Genomic DNA, 16850 nt, shown 5'->3' with positions numbered 1-16850 from the left:
ATTCCTGTTAACTCGGGTTTAGTAATCTTATTAGTTATTTCCTCAAACTACGTGCAATTTTTTGAATGTCCTTAATTCCTTCCATCATGATTATGATCGATATCCGTTGAAGCTTAGTTTGCGTACCAACATTTGTCCGTATCCAATATCAAAATGCACGTATATTACTTATTGGCTGCTTGTTCGGCGTGCTTGTATTAACTTTGATTTCAAGGCAGGCACATGATCTTGGATCTTCATTGCCGGCTTATTGTAAATAATAGTACCGTCTTTTCTGGGGGAAAAAAATAGCATGCAGAAAGATAAAGAAATCTGGGCTTCCTTCCTCAAATTAAAGAATGCACAATGTAAGTGCTGAATTCTTTGAACGCGAATTGCCGCTGGGCAAACTTAAATGATTATGAAAAAGCCCAAGGAATCAAGGATGATGTGAAAATTATAACTCTTTATTCAAAATGAGACTGTATGGTTGAAGGTTGAGACTCACATCTTTATGATTATCAGTCAAATTCCATCTTTTTGACGTTCAAATTCGGACTAGCCTATGGTAACGTCGTTCTCTGGATTAAACTCCTGAAATCAAACTAGAGCTCATAGAAATTGTTTAAAATTTGTTATTATTATTCAGATCCTTCGATGTTATGAGAACTATTGGGCCTGAGAATTATTGGGCCTGAGATTAATTGGGTCAATTCCGCCGAATGTTGCAACAACCACGGACACCCTCCGAGATCATCGTAAGATCCCTTTAATATATATATATATATATATATATATATATATTTACTATTTTAGCTTAAAGCACAAGTATTCATGAAGCCAATCCTATGTCGTTGTCATCCATTCATTGGTGTACAAGTCAATAATTTTCTAATAAGTAATAGATGATAAAAATTTGTTAGCGACGCGTTATTTAGATATCAATTGTTTGTTCTAAGTTTATACAGTATTATTTCATACACTTGATCTTAGCCAGTAAGGTAGAAGCCTTGGGAGTGAAGTATAGTGTTTTTCTCTACGGGAAAGGAAAGAAATGTACAGCGACTACTTTGCTTTCTTTTGTTTCGCTTTTGCCAATGCACTGCCAGCTACCCGCAACCCTACAAACTTTACGCGATTTTTAGTTTTTTTTTTTTTTTTAAAAAAAAAAAGGTTTACAGCGGGCACAGTTGCCCGACAGCTTTTGCAATTGGGCCCACGTATAGGCGGTGGGCCAATGATCCAACTAAAGTTAACCCAAATCATTGTCACGACGCCCCCTACCACGTGGCCAGCACTCTTTGGTTGAAGTGACCCCACCCCAATCATCCAGCTGTATCAACTGCCCCCTCCGCCAAACAAACATTATATCGTAACTAACACGAGTATACAGAATATTAAAGCCATAATCAATTGAGATCAGCTTTATTCGTTAAGTTTTTTGTTGAAACCGTTATTAACTTTAAAAATTACTTGTTCTTAACGTTGCTCAAATATATAAGAAAATAAGCAACTCAATTAACTTTTTCAATAGTGAAATTTTGTGTCGTTTCCTTATTAGTAAAACCAATAATAATATCATAAAGCCGAAGAAGCGAACTAGCCAAGCATAAAAATCATTGATGTTTAAATGTTTAATAAAAGTCGCAACCAAAGCGAGATTAATGACTTGTCAATATTAATAACCTATCACTCCATATCGCACGCATCGAATGGGCCTGGCAGAACGGCCCCAGCCAGACTGTGTTCAAGCGCCACATTATAGTGTGTCCTTGTTTGATACCCAAAATTGTCTCATTAATCCAACGGCTAATCGGGCCCCATCAGACCGTGGTCCCTGTTTTTGAACGGGCCAGATTTAACAAAAATTCGTCCGTTACTTTTGACTTTAGTCTATATATTATATCCCTACTCGGTGCCACAACTGCCAGGTTCACTCACAACTCACTAGCAGTCTCCCACCGCGTAAGTAAGAAGCTCAATCTCAAAGCAATGGATCGGAAGACTGTACTTGCATTTGCATTGATGTGCGTCATTGTCGCTGGTGTCGGCGGCCAATCCCCGGCTGCTGCACCAACAACAGCTCCTGCAAAGGGTAGCAGCCCAGCAAAAGCTCCATCCACAGCTCCTGCAAATGGTGGTGGCAGCCCAGCAAAAGCCCCAGCCACAGCTCCTGCAAAGGGCGGCAGCCCAGCAAAAGCCCCATCCACAACTCCTGCAAAGGGCGGCAGCCCAGCAAAAGCCCCATCTACAGCTCCAGTGAAAGCCCCCGCTAAGCCCAAATCGCCAGCTCCCGCCGCTGTTCCAGCAGCTGCTCCGTCTAAACAGGCTGTCCCCGCTCCGGCGGCAGCTCCCACATCGACTCCTCCGGCAGCAGCTCCCACATCGACTCCTCCGGCGGCTACTCCAGTGAGTTCGCCTCCAGCTCCGGTTCCAGAAGCAAAATCACCTCCAGCACCTACTCCTAAAGCTGCGCCGGAGACTTCACCAGCGGCTCCATTGGCTTCGCCCCCTAAAGCCGAGGTGCCTGCGCCGGCTCACAGCAAGAAGAAGTCAAAGAAGCACAATGCCCCAGCTCCTTCCCCGGCTTTGTTGGGCCCGCCAGCACCACCGTCGGAGGCTCCGGGACCGAGCGCCGACTCAATGTCTCCCGGTCCATCTGTCGCCGACGACGAGGTATGTTTGCTGTTTTAAGTATGTGATTGTGCATTGTTGGTTCCCAATGGTTTCCGTCTAAGATGCGCCTGGGAGTCACTAGGTAGGATGTGCATTGCGCACCCAGATCTGGAACCTTAAATTGAAAGATCTATTAATCTTAAACTCCGATTAGAGGATACATGTCCAAAAACGAACCAAGAGCGTGACATGTGGTGGCGCTGTAGAAGCATTCTCGGAGCGTGCATCGCACGCTCGTCCCAAAATAAAAACCAACTCAGTAGTTAAATATGTAAATAGAAACTCGAAAGACGTTCGCGGTGCAAGTGAGCAACACGCGCCACCTAGGGCGTTGGGGTCGAGTGTTTTAGCCAGTATGGAACTAAGTACAGTGACGTTGATGTCAGAATTGTGCACGTGATTTACGTATAATGTAGCACACACGCGGTTCGTGATAGCATTAATTGGATTTTTTTTTTTTTAATTTGTTGTGATGTTAGTTATTTAGTATTTATTTATTTTTTTCAAATATTCTTTTGGATCGGATCTGAATCTAATAATTTTTAAAATTCCGTGGTTTCAAAATTGAACAGAGCGGCGCAGAAACGATCCAGAGTGTGCAGAAGATGATGGGCGGGTTGGCATTGGGATGGGGTCTGCTAGCTTTGATCATCTAGAGAGAGATGTTACCGTCGTTATTATTTTGATCTTCTTTGTTCATTTTTTACCCCTCATGTTCACTCTGTTATTACACATTTGATATATATATTTTTTTAATTTGCTTCCATTTGTTTGTTTAATTATTATTAGCACTGTTATTATTAATAGTAATAATATCTAGTATTGATGAATTTTGATGTCTGGAGATGATGATGGTTTCACAATCATTGCTGAGCTGGTGATTACTCCACAACCTTCACCCACATTTGCTTTTGTATTCTTTCACTGAATGAAAGTTGAGGGAGACTAGTATTTTTGTTGATTATTCTTAGTACAATCATGTATACTAATAATGTTAGAAATTTTAATATTTAAATTTAAATTTTATTCATTTATTAAATGATGAATTTTATAGTTTGTAAAATTATTTAATTATCATCAATTATGACTTACTTAGATTAAAACTATTGGGATACTTATATTATGATTCTTTTTAATAACTTTTTTGGACTCATATAGGTTAGGTTACTTCTTTGATCTTTCCCTTTTGTTTGTTTGTTTCTATTCTATTATTTTCTTTCCTCTTCCTTCACTCTCCCATTAATTCTGGCCTTATTTTAAGTTTATTTTATTTTATTCTATCATCACCCACAATTGAATAAGCAAGAAAATAGTGAATTTGTCAAAAATAAATTTAATGCCGAGAGAACGAGATCAGGCTCCATCGATCAATGCAAATTAAAGGGCCGAAAGGCAGAGTTTGTACCATGAAAAAGATTGGGCTTTAACTTTTTAACTATTTAATCTTGTTCCACGCAGGTTAGGAACCCAAACCCGGCATGTAAATATGCATGTGAAAAGAATGTAGGAAAATACTACTACTACTCTACCACCACCACCACAACTGATTTTTTTTTTTTAAAAAAAATAAAATGGAAAGTAAATGTAAATCAGAAAATAACATCATAAATTCGACTGGAAACTTCCCTAGCCATACAACAGGAGTATTATTCTCCGAAGCTATTTTTGCTAAGGCATGAGGAGTAGTATTTTTTGCAAGCTCTTAGAACACTAGCTTGAATTGTGGCTGGCTATTGTTCAAAATATTTCTGTCTTTGTTCCCCCTTCCTATTGCAAAAGAGATCAACTACTTCTTTCGAATCTAATTCAACGATCATGGGCAAACACTTAGCAAAAATACTTAGCTTACTACTTCAGCTTCCATGCAAGCCACATTCTTTTAATAAAGGAACCCTCTGATCTACTGCTGTTACACCTTTTGCCCCTAGAGTCTCTAATAACCACTCTCACCCCTGCTGTCTGATTTGAAGATCGATCTGACGGCAACATCAACATTCACCTTATAGCATCCGTTAAGAGGAGGTAGGCGTGCTTGTTGGTTGCTGCTTTGATGCTTGGAAATTGTTTGGTCAGCTGGAATTTTTAATTCTTCGATATGATTCCACAACTGCTACAACTCTAGTCACCAATAATTGAGAATTTTCTTTCTACCACCACAATTGATTAAACAAATAAAAATATGTGTACGATCATGGTCTCATCTACGCCGTGTTACATAGTTCCTTCCCTCACTATAAAACTTTTTCAATTGCTCACCATATACGTATCTACACATCTTGGCTTTCATTTCCTCCATACTATATATATAGTTGCCTCTTTTTCTCATTAAATAAATAGAATGATTTTCCAACTGCTTCAAAATTTTGATTTTGATTTCTATCTTCTATGGCAACAACTTTTAGGAGGAGACCCATGAAGTTACAGTGATTTTCTCTTTTGTCGGCACATTATTACTTTCTCCTCAAAGGCGTTGAAGCATAAGCTGACATGAACGCTTCACCTTTCCTGGAATTATAATTCAGGTGCTCCATTTTCTTTTTCTCCTTTTTTACTCATTAAAGTTTATTTCTTTCTCTCTTGTTATAGTTTACTCTTTTTTTTTTCCAAGTTTAATTGGAATTATTACTTAATTTGATTTTATAAATTTTTTTATTAACAAGTTTACTACTTGTGGGACAAAATCATCATTTTAATTCTCTCATGTTAATGAGTTTTAACGGAGTTGGAATTAGGTTCAATGTGATGGATGTCGTATTTTATGGGTATAATTTGAAGTTAACTAATTATTTAAGAGAGGGTAGTTCGGAAAAAGGTCATAAGTAGAATGATAATCTTCTATTTATCTCTAAAAAGTATTAATAATCTTCTATTTATCTCTCAAAAGTATTAATGCTTCAATTTATTTCTTTTTTTATTTGATGAATGAGAGGTGCATTGATCTCTAAAAAGTATCAATGCTTCAATTTATTTCTTTTTTTTTGTTTGGTAAATGAGAGGTGCACTAATTATTTTTTTTAATATTCTTAATAATAAATGAAAATAAATTGAAGTTTTATAAATTAAAGATTATCATTTATCTAGAGTAAATTAAAATTTATTTTTTAAAAAGTAATTAAAATTAATTAAAAAGCAGAAGTAAAGAGATAGGTCCTGGTGTCAACATCACCATGGACTCTTATTTCCTCCAAGAAGCCCAATGCAGAATAATTTTGAAACCCAATTTAATTGTGAAAAGAAAATAGGCTGAGTGAAATTGGCCTTTATTTGGTTTTGTCGAGCGTGGCATGGACTGTGGATAATGTTAATAGATGGCCGGCAAGTGCAAGTGATGTTGTAACAAGGCATCAGGGCAGAATCGATTTTCAATAAGGAGACAAAGCCAAGAATTTGATAGTGGCTATTAGGGCGGCTCATGGTTTTTATCCTACCGAAACTAACCCAACTTGATAGCTGAAAATTACTACTAATTTCTTTATCTTAATGGTAACTCAAATTGGTACACTAACTCTTTTTTTTTTTTTTTTTGGGGTCCGCCTCTCTGATTTAATTAATGTATTGGTGAAAGGATACTGGTTTCATTTTTCTAAGAAAGATGCTGAATAGCTCTTATTGTCATGATTGAAATTTTTGGGCAGCCGCTTGAACAGTATATTTACACGTGTTCCTACCGCAAGTCCAATTTTTTCTTTTTTTAAAAGAAAAGGAAGAAAAACAATGCGCGTCTAATTTGATGAACTAAAATTACATCTATACCATTTTTATAAAAGAGAATGACACTAATACTCCCTCAATTTTGAGGAAATAATCAAGGAAACTCCCATATTTTTAGAAATGGTCACGCAGATGAATTTTTTTAGATACACAAATCCTTTATAGTTTTTAGAAATGGCAATACAAATCTTTTTTGAGATACGTTATTTGTGTTCAAATATGGCTACAAAATCATATAGATATGTGTGTGTCCTAAAAAAGATTTATATGACCATTCTTAAAAATAGGGAGTCTCTACGATCATTTCTTTGAATGAAAAAGTGTTGATATTTTTTTCTTATATACTTAATTAAATTAAATATACGAAAGATCATTTTTCTTATTTTGCTTGATTATGATAAAATTACTTTTTGAATTCAAGACCATATTTGATTATGATAGAGTTTGTTAAACAATAAATATGCATGAACCTGTTTACCGGATACATGTACTCACACCGTATGTAATGGCGACCAACATTCCCAATTCCATACTAGCAACGTTATTTCCTACGTATGCACACAAAAATATAATCAAATACAAATCATGTTTGAAAAACATTGTCAATATTTTGTTAAACTAATTGGAGATGGCAAGTCAATGGTATAAGAGTTCATTATTACACGGGTTTTAGTCCGATCATATGCTTAGGCATTATTTTCCTGTCAATTTAAAAATTAAATGGGAGTGATTATTGCCTCCATTAATGTCGGTGGGATAGACTTTTCTTCTAAATTGGTGGCTTTTAGCATCAAATGGGTTGGCATTAAAACCTGCGTATAGATTCTAAAAAATGAATATAAGGAGAGTTTGGTCATTTTAGTAGGGACCATAAACGTTTTTTGACACAAAATAAATAAATTTAACAAAAATGTTGAACATTAAATGGGGACCCAAATGCTCTTATCCCATAACCTCATAAAATAAACTTTAAGTCGTGACTGCCTCCAGCACTCCGCCTACTCTTACAAATCTTTCAATGCTCTTCCAAGACGTGCCTTACCTACTTAAGTCCCTACCAACTCCCAAGAAGATTTTGTCCCAATCTCCCAAATCCATTACGTTTTCAACTTTGTTTCTTTACTTTTAATTAATTATTCCATCTTTCTAATTCTTACCTACTTCTATCGGTTTTTAAAACGTGTTAATGTGTTATAAATTCACCAGAAGACTCACAATTTAAAGACTAATTTTATTTTTAAGAAAATTTAATTTAATGTTAGATTTAGGCGCCTAATCGTAGTGATAGGATCAGCGATAAAAGAAGATGATTATGACATGAAAATTGAGTCAAAAATGCTGGTAGACGGGTAACCCATCCGAATGGAATATGTTAATTTTTAATATAGACCTTTACGTTCTTTTTACTTCTTATTTTAATATGGCTCGGGTCTCGGGTTTGATGTGGTGGTGGTGTTGTTAAATTGAATAAGAGCTAGCGCCACGCCAACGAAGCCTATAATGCAGACAAGTTAGAAATGACAATTGACATGGATGACTGCATGAGCAAGTGAGCAGTGGGATTGTTTATCCTATGACGCATGTGAAAAAGGCACTTCCACTTAATAATAGCAACACCACAACAGCCACTACTTTTTTGTTTGTCTCTATTTCTGACAATCATGTTCATTTTAACTCTTCACAAGTCTTAACTCTTCACAAGTCTTATCATACTCGGACTCACTTCAACTTCAGGTTTTGCTTCAAATGTGAAGAACCAACAACGGAGGTCAAGCATTGATTTTGAAAGAATCATGGCCATGGATATGTCCACCTTAGAAGCTCGGTATCTCTCTCTCTCTGTTTTTGTTGTTTTTATATATTCAAAGCCAAAGCTGTGCAATTTGGTTTTCTGGAAGTGGAATGGTGGGCTAAATTTTTTTCCAAAATAATGATAATAAGTAAGTAAAAGAAATGTTTTACATGAAACTGCAGTCTGCCAGTGTCAAGTAACGGAACCACAGATTCAAATTCTGTATATTAGTTACAATTGATTTCTTGATGCATGCTCTGTTTCCTACATGCAAAAGCCGAACAAGGACCTTTTTTTTTTTTCCTTGCTTCCTCAGGTTCCGTTTCAGGTTTCTTAACTCGCAAATTGTTCTGTTTTGGTGCCAGGTACCTTGACTCTTGCAGGAGACGTGAGACGCAGCCCAACTCTTCAGTACTATCATGGTTTTCTGAGGTCATTTAAGTATAAACTTGTGCTCATTTTCTTTTTCACTGACCATCACATTAGTCATTAAAATAAACTTGTTTACTTAAACATTTTGTTCCCCTTTGTAAAATGCTTTTTCCTTCCGGGATGGATGGGGGGTTTAATGAAAGGAAACACATTATTATGGATGGATAGGAAAGCTTGCTGTTGCCGTTGTGAAAACATTTGGATGGTCTTTGTGTGCAGTAAAGGGCCTCTCTCTCATACATAGATGGTTAGTGTGTTTGTGTGTTAGTGGATGTGGTGGGCGTGAGGTGCTTGTGAGGATTGAGCTTCATGGTGCTGGTTTAGTAGTACCATTGTTGAAGTGGTTGCGTTCATATCATTGTCCTAGTAGTAGTGTGTTAATGGTGATTGAGGCCCAGCAGCAACAGAATAAACAGTGGTCCTGTAGTAACTCTGGTGATGTTGACCGGATTCTACTGCTATTTTATACCTAAAAGCTTCTGAAGAGTTTTCAGATGACTACTGCCCCAGGGGTGCTTGACCTAGTGTTTTTTAAGCAGTTTTATTTTGCTGGCCACTTGAGTTCGAGTCCTGGGGGAGGTAGGGGCTAAAAGATTGATTTAGGCTTTGTCCACTCTCCTACATTTTAAAAGAGAGAAAAAAAAAAAAAATTCAGATGACTACTCTGCAGTAATATTACTTACTGAAAAATGAATCAGCACATTCTGCAGCAAAGGTGTCTTTAAGTACGAACTCATCAACCTGTTTGCTGGGATTATAGATCAACATATTTTTGTATCACTCAGTAGTGGATTCTGCTTCAAATGATTTTGGTCAAGGCATCACAAGGAAAGGCTGATTTGAATTTTAGTCTTTCTATACAGCAATGAATAAAGGGCAGTCTGACTTTTATATTATGGATTTCCTTGGACAGCATTCTTGCAAAACTGTAGTGTACATCTTGTTCTTTGAATGCTTCAATATATTTACATGCCATGGATGGAGCACTTCTTACGCTTGGAGTGTTGTTGTTGCTGCATTTTTTCCCTTTCTTATCTGCTTTCATTGTTTGAATAGAAGTCTTTAAGTGTCTTTTGACTTGCATTATTTTCTGTTAGAGCAGAAAAGTTTACTTATTACAACTTTTCTTGTCATTGTTCAGGCAAAGATTCAAAATCCCAACAATGAAAAGTGTAGCATTTTGGTTTATCTGGACCAGTTAAAGAATGCTGATATCTATCCGTTAATTGATGTGTTCACTGAAATGGACTCTTTCGATATTGAGGCAGTTGATATACTTAGTAAAAGACCTTGTTTCTTGAAAGAAGAATATATCATGTCTTTGATGCATGCAATCGATCAAAAGCTCCGAGTTGTTGATCTTAGCAACATTACACTGAGGAACGATATTTTGCTGTCTGTATACCTTCTTTCCTACGTATCGTTGTTAAATATGCTCTATTTACTTATTTATAATTTGGTTATTGCCCTATTGCATTAGTACTGGAAACTGCTCTTGCGTGCGTTAGTTCTTAATAGTTTTTGAAGTAATGATATTTCTCTTGGAAAATTCACAGCTAATTTCTACTTTGAAGTATCAAAGTTAGTTCAATGGTACTCCCATTCCAATGTTTCCTTGATGGATGAAGTTCATGCTTATATCTTTGTTTTCATAGAATATATATATATATATATTGACCACTAGATACTAAGAAGCAGTGAGTTACTGCTCAATAGAATTATATTTTGACCTCGTTGTCTTTGGCTTCTATACAGGGATCTTTGCCAGGTTGGCTCATCATGCCATGTTCTAATCTTGAGGGCAACCAATATCAGGAAGCTCAACATGGTTGGGAGATTTATGCATTTAAACACCCTAAGCTTGGATTTTTGCTCTTCCCTTGCTAGTTTGCATGAGGATTGTTTTTCTTGCATGCCATATCTGATGTGTCTTTCGATGTGTGAGACAAGAATTGTTAATCTCTGGACAACTACTGCTGCCATATCAAAACTTCCTTACCTAATGGAACTGCGGTTCCAAATGTGTTTGTGTTGCAAGGACACTGGGCCATGTCGTGCGTCATTAGGTAAGAAGTAAACAGTTTCTTGTGTGAAAGAAGTGATTCAGCTCGTAAAGTATGAATTCATTCAGTGATACAGCATTAGTTATTAATGCAGATGCTAAAAATCAGGCTTCTGGTGCAGATGACAGAGTAAAGGATAATGAAGATCAAATTGTATGCAAAAAATTTAGAGACGCTGATGAAGTAGAACTTCCAAAATATCTTCGCACAATGAATTTGATGGAATTATCATCTTGTTTGTCTCCCAATCTGAATGGACATGCTGAAATGTTAGATGAGGTAAGTACATAATATACACATGATATATATATATATAGTCCTTCTCAAGTGCGGACGCCCTTATTTTCTTGTCTCTCCATGCGGACACACTTTAAGTTATGGAGTTTAGTAAAGTAAGTTTTTAATGTTATTAAAATGCACAGCTTTATAGTGTATTAAATATTAACTTTATTAAGTCGCACAGCTTAATAGCTTGTCGGTATTAAACAAAAAAAATGAGGGTGCCCGTACCTGAAAATGATTTTATACACACACACATATATATATATATGTTTACCTTATTATTTATTGGTTCTGGTTTTTGGGGGGTGAAATTGTAGGTTAATGACAGCAATGAGTTTCCTGGAGGTGCCCATAAGCAGGACTTGATGGATGCTAATGTTAAGCTGAAGAAGTATATTTCACACCATCCTTCACCCATATGCTTTGAGAAACACTATAGGGAATACATGATTGCATCATTGCCGCAGTTGGAAGTTTTAGATAATCTTCCTATTGGAAGGTTGGACAGGGAAATCGCCAAGTCTGTTTTTGCAAGATACTTTGAGCACTTACCATATAAAAGAAAACACAAAGAAAGTGTTGTTAGTCTTTTGCAGAAGCGTGAAATGGGAACAAGTGGCAATTACCAAAATTCTTCAAAGCCAAAGCAGCCAAATATACATAGGACACAGCATTTCTTCTCAAGGTCACTTAGTGCTGCAAAGCTTGGGTCTTCTGCGTGGCCACTTTTACATCCAGTGTCAAGCTTTAGCCACATATATAAAGAAGGAAACAAGAGGGTTCGCCCAAGGCAGTTTGAGTATAATCCATCGAATCCTAGTCTCATGGCTTTTGGAACACTAGATGGTGAAGTAATTGTTATCAACCATGAAAATGGGAATGTTGCTTGTTATATCCCATCTATAGGAGGAACAAACAGTGTTTTAGGTCTCTGTTGGCTGAAGAAGTATCCATCCAAGGTAAACTCCACACTGAGATACTCTAGAATTTTAGCTGTTTATAATAGCTTGCATAATTTAACTGTTTGATTTTAGGGATTCTAGTATCATAATTTAGAATTTAGATATAGAAGAGTGGAGATGTTATAAGTGAGCTTTAGTTTTGTGGTCCCTAGGGTCTCTAATTTAAGAGCTTGTTTGAAATGCTTAACCCATTTAGTTGAACTGTGTAATGATCGTGTGTGATTGACATTAACTAAAAGTTTTTTTCATTTTACATGTATTCTATGGCCATGCTAGTCTGAAAAAGTTTTCATCAGGTGAAGATTACTAGTAATTGCTTTATAAAGTAATAGCTGATAGCAGATGATCTCAGGAAAATTGATATGAAATGCCTAAGAACTCATATTTGCTATCTGCATTTGGTCCTTGTCTAACAATGGCAGCCACTGATGGCTTTCTATGTGCGAACTGTCAGCTTGTTGCAGGTTCAGATAGTGGATGTGTGAGGTTGTTTGACCTCAATCATATCCCACCCAAAGTTGCAGATGCACGCGGAAATTCTAGTGTGGCCACTTATTATGATTTCGAGCAATTGACGTCTGTACATGTCAATTCGACAGATGATCAGTTTCTTGCCAGTGGATACTCAAAAAATGTTGCTCTTTATGACATTAACACTGAAAAACCATTGCAACTGTTCACCGATATGCATCGAGAACCCATTAATGTTGCTAAATTTTCCCATCATTCCCCCTTTATGTTTGCTACTTCTTCATTTGACCACGATGTCAAGATGTGGGATCTGAGGCAGAAGCCAGTTCAGCCTTGCTATACAGCTTCAAGCTCAAGAGGAAACGTGATGGTTTGCTTTTCTCCTGATGACCTCTATCTGCTTGTTTCAGCAGTTGACAATGAGGTACTGTTATACAAATATGATAGTTATGGTCTATCGTCGTAATAAAATTCACAAGATAAAACTTGATGAGGTGTATATGTGATTGCATAGTCTTCAGAATTGTCTAACCAAATGGATATGATTGTCCATTGTATTTCAAAGCCATATCTGGCAAAATTTTGGCCTGGATATTTGATAGATATTCATGCACTTTCCATGTGTCATGCTGTATATGACATTGTAAAAGCCTGCTCTTGTCTGTGCGTTTGCCTTCTTTATTTAGTAATAATGAACTTTGGTGTTCTTTCATGGCTTCAGGATATTGAATAACTATTAACTGATGTCAGGTTAAGCAACTTTTGGCTGTAGACGGGAGGTTGCACATGGATTTTGACATAACTTCAACAGGAAGTGCTTATAACTATACCCGTTCATATTACATGAATGGGAGGGACTATATTATCAGTGGCAGTTGTGATGAACATGTTGTCCGTATCTGCTGTGCTCAAACTGGAAGGCGACTTAGGGATGTTCACGTGGAGGTATGCTCTTTTATGAGATCTGTTAATGTCACTCTACAATATTGGTATATTGTCTCCAGTCTAAGTACAATTCCAACCCAAGAGCGGCCAATTGATTCAAGATCTCAATTGTTTTTCATTCCTTTGCAGGATAGTGACTCAGGAAAATCTATGTTTGTGCAGTCCTTAAGGGGAGACCCGTTCAGGGTAAGCTTATATGTGATTGATAATACAAACATACTATTATTGGTGCTATTTTCAAAGGAATAATTGTAAGATTGAAATGAGTCATGCACCAAATAATAACAGTCCGTGTGGTTTATTGAGTCAGAAATCAGATCTCAACATTATGGTCTCAATTTCTTCAATCTATCGAATTCCTTACTTATTTGGTTTATAAGTACCAGTAACATGAAGAAAAATTAAAACGAAACAAAATGTTTGTACTAGAAAATTCCCTCTGCTTTAATGCTTTTACAATCCTGACAATGTTATGTAATGCCCTCGGATAAAATTATATGACATTTATTCTTCAAATTAGGATTTTCACATGAGTGTCTTGGCTGTGTCCATGCGTCCAAGCTCAAAGTGGGAGATCATCAAGGTATTTTTTCTGGCTCTTTCTTTTTGCTTCTTGTTGAGCGTTAAAGTTCATCTGGGTAGCTGAAATAGCAAGAGTTTGTTTTTGCAGGTGAATTTACTTAGCTCAAGTCCACGTGCTGAAAAATATTCTTATGGTCAACCAATCTGTTCTTCCCACAGTCTGGGAGGTTGATGTCCATATCTTTCATATGAGTGTACAAGAATTTGTAAGGTTTGCTATATGTAAATGCATCTTAGTAGTTTATCAGAGAATTGAACGGCAAGTGTCCAAAGGAATACCAAGGAAAGAAAACAAATTTAAATAGGGAAGTCGCGCGTTTGCCATGTTCTTTGTCATGTTCTTGTATCATAATTGTTTTTTTTTTTTTTGCCCTTTTGAGATTTTTGGTCTTTGTGACATCATTGAATCAATATATAATTCACCATTAATTGTAGTAGATGTATTGTTGTTCTTTAATGTCAAATTGCTAATATAACATTGTAAGGTTGTGAATTGTGATATTATTATGTGTAAGCTGACAATGAAACCCCATGAGAATGTGAAAAAACGGAGAAAGAAATGACACACAATTTCCTCAATTCCCTTACAGTGACAAAATATGGGTGCTGTTGGTGTGCTTTTTACATGAACGTGAAAAGGAGAAATATACATGTACACCGTACAGGCGAGTCTCTTATGCTTCTAAAAAGTGTTTTTGAACGTTAGAGTTTTAACTCACTAGAACACCCATGATCAAATTTACTATAAAGAACATTTTTCAATAACTAAATATCATATTATTCTGGACGCCCATTTACCACACAAATACAAATATACAATTATTTCACTATCAATCCAAGGTTCACCAATTTATATGTCGAATTCTTACGCTGTAATTCATTCTCAACCATCGTACTTATATACGAAAAAATAAATGCCTCCATTGAAAAGTTTTATACAGTTAATAAAGTAATATTAGCATGAACTGAGAACAATAGTTACTTTAATAGATCTTGTGAGATCAAACAACAAAAGATTGAGGAATTAAAGAGAAAACAGAACCCAGTAAAATAAATTCTAAAAAAAAAAAAGGAAATGTGTTCTGCTTAAGCACCTGCTTGATCTGGCATCCGTGTAGTATTTATTATTTCTTTATTCGAAAATGAAAGATACCAAAATCATATTTAAGTGTTTTAGAAACAGTTTTGAACGCAATCCTACAACATAATTGTTTTATTTTTTACTTCGATCACCAAGCCAATTTCTTCCCAGAGAATAAGATATGGATAGCATCATCATTCATGGTCCTATTCCAAAAATGAGCTATGACTAGCCATTTCTCTCAGAGATCAAGAAGTTAGCAGCTATTAATGCCAACATAAGCTCGCTGAAAAGAATAAAAATAACAAATGTGCTTGTAAACTATTTACTGGGTCATTGAATACTTGCACAAACACGTACATATTCAAGAGAAAATGAAGCTGGTTTTATTGTCAACTTTACTACTTGTTTCCCGGGGTAATGCTCTCAAGTCTCAATTCCTTCAATGCACGGTTTCCTATTTTGGGGCACCTGCAAATTTTCAACCAATTAATACAAATTTATTAAAAATGGATATAAATGCATTAACCCTTGACAGTGAAGTTCCTCCAGTCCAGCTGGTACACGTTATCTTGTGGCTTGAAACACGTGTTAATTCCGATGTCCAAGTAGGGAATCAGAATTGAGATGAGAAAATTATGCAAGTCGATCGACAATTGATTCCTTTCTTTGATTAACCAAACTGACCAACTAACAATAACAAGCAAAGCCATTCTTTCTGTCTGTGTCTCTGCTTTTCTTTATCTCTCTGTTTCCTATATTGTTTATATACATTGTCATTGAACATACTTGTCGTGTGACCAAGTCGTCTTTGCATAATGGGGATGATGATGAGTTTAATGGGGAAAGGTTTCTGTCTTTTTTTTTTTAAACCATTCTCGTGCTTAATTATTCGATTGCTTCTTTAATTTCTCTAATTTATGTTAAACTGATACATTTTGCTCCTCCTTTTTCTTTTGGGAAATTCATTTCTTTAACATTACTTGCCATATTTGGATTGTTTACATGATATGATATGATTTGATAGGAGTGCCATCCGGGCAGATGCTTAGTGCGCTAACGGGCGCACTCTACACTACGTTCATAGAGAAAGATGTCAAGAACTTTGACGACTTCCACCGTGCTATTCTTGACATGTTCAAGTAATAAAATTTTATTTGCAATGTCTTTTGACCAGTTATAGTTTTTTACTTCCACACACCTAATCCAATGGCAATAATATTAGTGTTTCATATTAGCCTCTGATTTTTCCTCCATCTTTCTTATTCAGCGTCATCAACTCGGCATTGCCAGGCAAACACTACGACGTACCATCGCGTGAAGAAATAGAGGTCAGTCAACGTTGGTTGAAATCAAATCTTAGCATGCGCTTCCCATATCAAATTCCAATCCAAATTTCCAAATTGCAGGATTTTTTTGCAGAGTGGCAAGCGTCTGCGGAGGCAGAAAGAAAGGATGCGTTCGTCGAGTTCATGAAACACACAGTTACTCTTAGCAAGCTAGACAACTACACTGTGATCACCGGTATAGTGACACCTCCCGCTGCCATGGCTGCTAAGAAAGCTGCAGAGAATGTGCCCCAGATAAACATTATCAAAGCCATCCCGGATGTCATTTTTGTGCCCTCCGTTACAGTGCTGGCCCTAATTTCAGCCAAGATTTCCAGAAAGATGATCCAGGGAACAATGGGAAAGTCAGCAACTTGAATGCCGACTTGTATACAAGACTTATTATGTGCATAAATATGTTTCTTACTTCTCTGCAGAGTCTTAACGCGGATTAAACTGCATCCGACATTGGGACTCTTCAACTATTAGTTCTAAATACACAATGGTTAAAACATAAAACATGCAATCCTGATTGGGGTTTGATGC

General features: G+C 36.5%; 3 protein-coding genes across 5 annotated transcripts; all 3 read left to right on the top strand.

Annotated features, from left to right (window-relative positions):
• Positions 1-1885: 1885 nt before the first annotated feature.
• On the top strand, positions 1886-3434 carry LOC18035955 (lysine-rich arabinogalactan protein 18). The gene is made up of 2 exons (XM_006425968.2): positions 1886-2655; positions 3228-3434. Exons 1-2 carry the CDS (start codon positions 1972-1974, stop codon positions 3309-3311), a joined length of 768 nt encoding a protein of 255 aa, XP_006426031.1. The 5' UTR covers positions 1886-1971; the 3' UTR covers positions 3312-3434.
• Positions 3435-7836: 4402 nt separating this feature from the next.
• LOC18035948 lies at positions 7837-14314 on the top strand. Of its 3 annotated transcripts, none has more exons than XM_006425967.2 (11): positions 7837-8191; positions 8524-8590; positions 9732-9985; positions 10346-10656; positions 10748-10932; positions 11253-11894; positions 12352-12792; positions 13119-13313; positions 13443-13499; positions 13834-13896; positions 13984-14314. In XM_006425967.2, the coding sequence occupies exons 1-11, from the start codon at positions 8160-8162 to the stop codon at positions 14065-14067; spliced, it is 2331 nt and encodes a 776-aa protein (XP_006426030.1). In that variant the 5' UTR covers positions 7837-8159; the 3' UTR covers positions 14068-14314. The 3 variants fall into 3 exon arrangements, with proteins under 3 accessions (XP_006426030.1, XP_024036331.1, XP_006426029.1); XM_024180563.1 differs by having other exon boundaries at positions 10736-10932; XM_006425966.2 differs by having other exon boundaries at positions 7838-8191; positions 10775-10932.
• A 1308-nt stretch (positions 14315-15622) lies between these two features.
• Positions 15623-16734, top strand: LOC18035953. Its single transcript, XM_006425962.2, has 4 exons — positions 15623-15825; positions 16004-16118; positions 16247-16307; positions 16386-16734. Exons 1-4 carry the CDS (start codon positions 15795-15797, stop codon positions 16680-16682), a joined length of 504 nt encoding a protein of 167 aa, XP_006426025.1. The 5' UTR covers positions 15623-15794; the 3' UTR covers positions 16683-16734.
• Positions 16735-16850: the final 116 nt, after the last annotated feature.

Source organism: Citrus clementina, unplaced genomic scaffold (assembly GCF_000493195.1).
Source record: "Citrus clementina cultivar Clemenules unplaced genomic scaffold, Citrus_clementina_v1.0 scaffold_7, whole genome shotgun sequence".
NCBI classification, from domain to species: Eukaryota; Viridiplantae; Streptophyta; class Magnoliopsida; order Sapindales; family Rutaceae; genus Citrus; species Citrus x clementina.
Note: the sequence above shows the minus strand (reverse complement) of the source record. Positions and strands in the feature narration are given on the sequence as shown.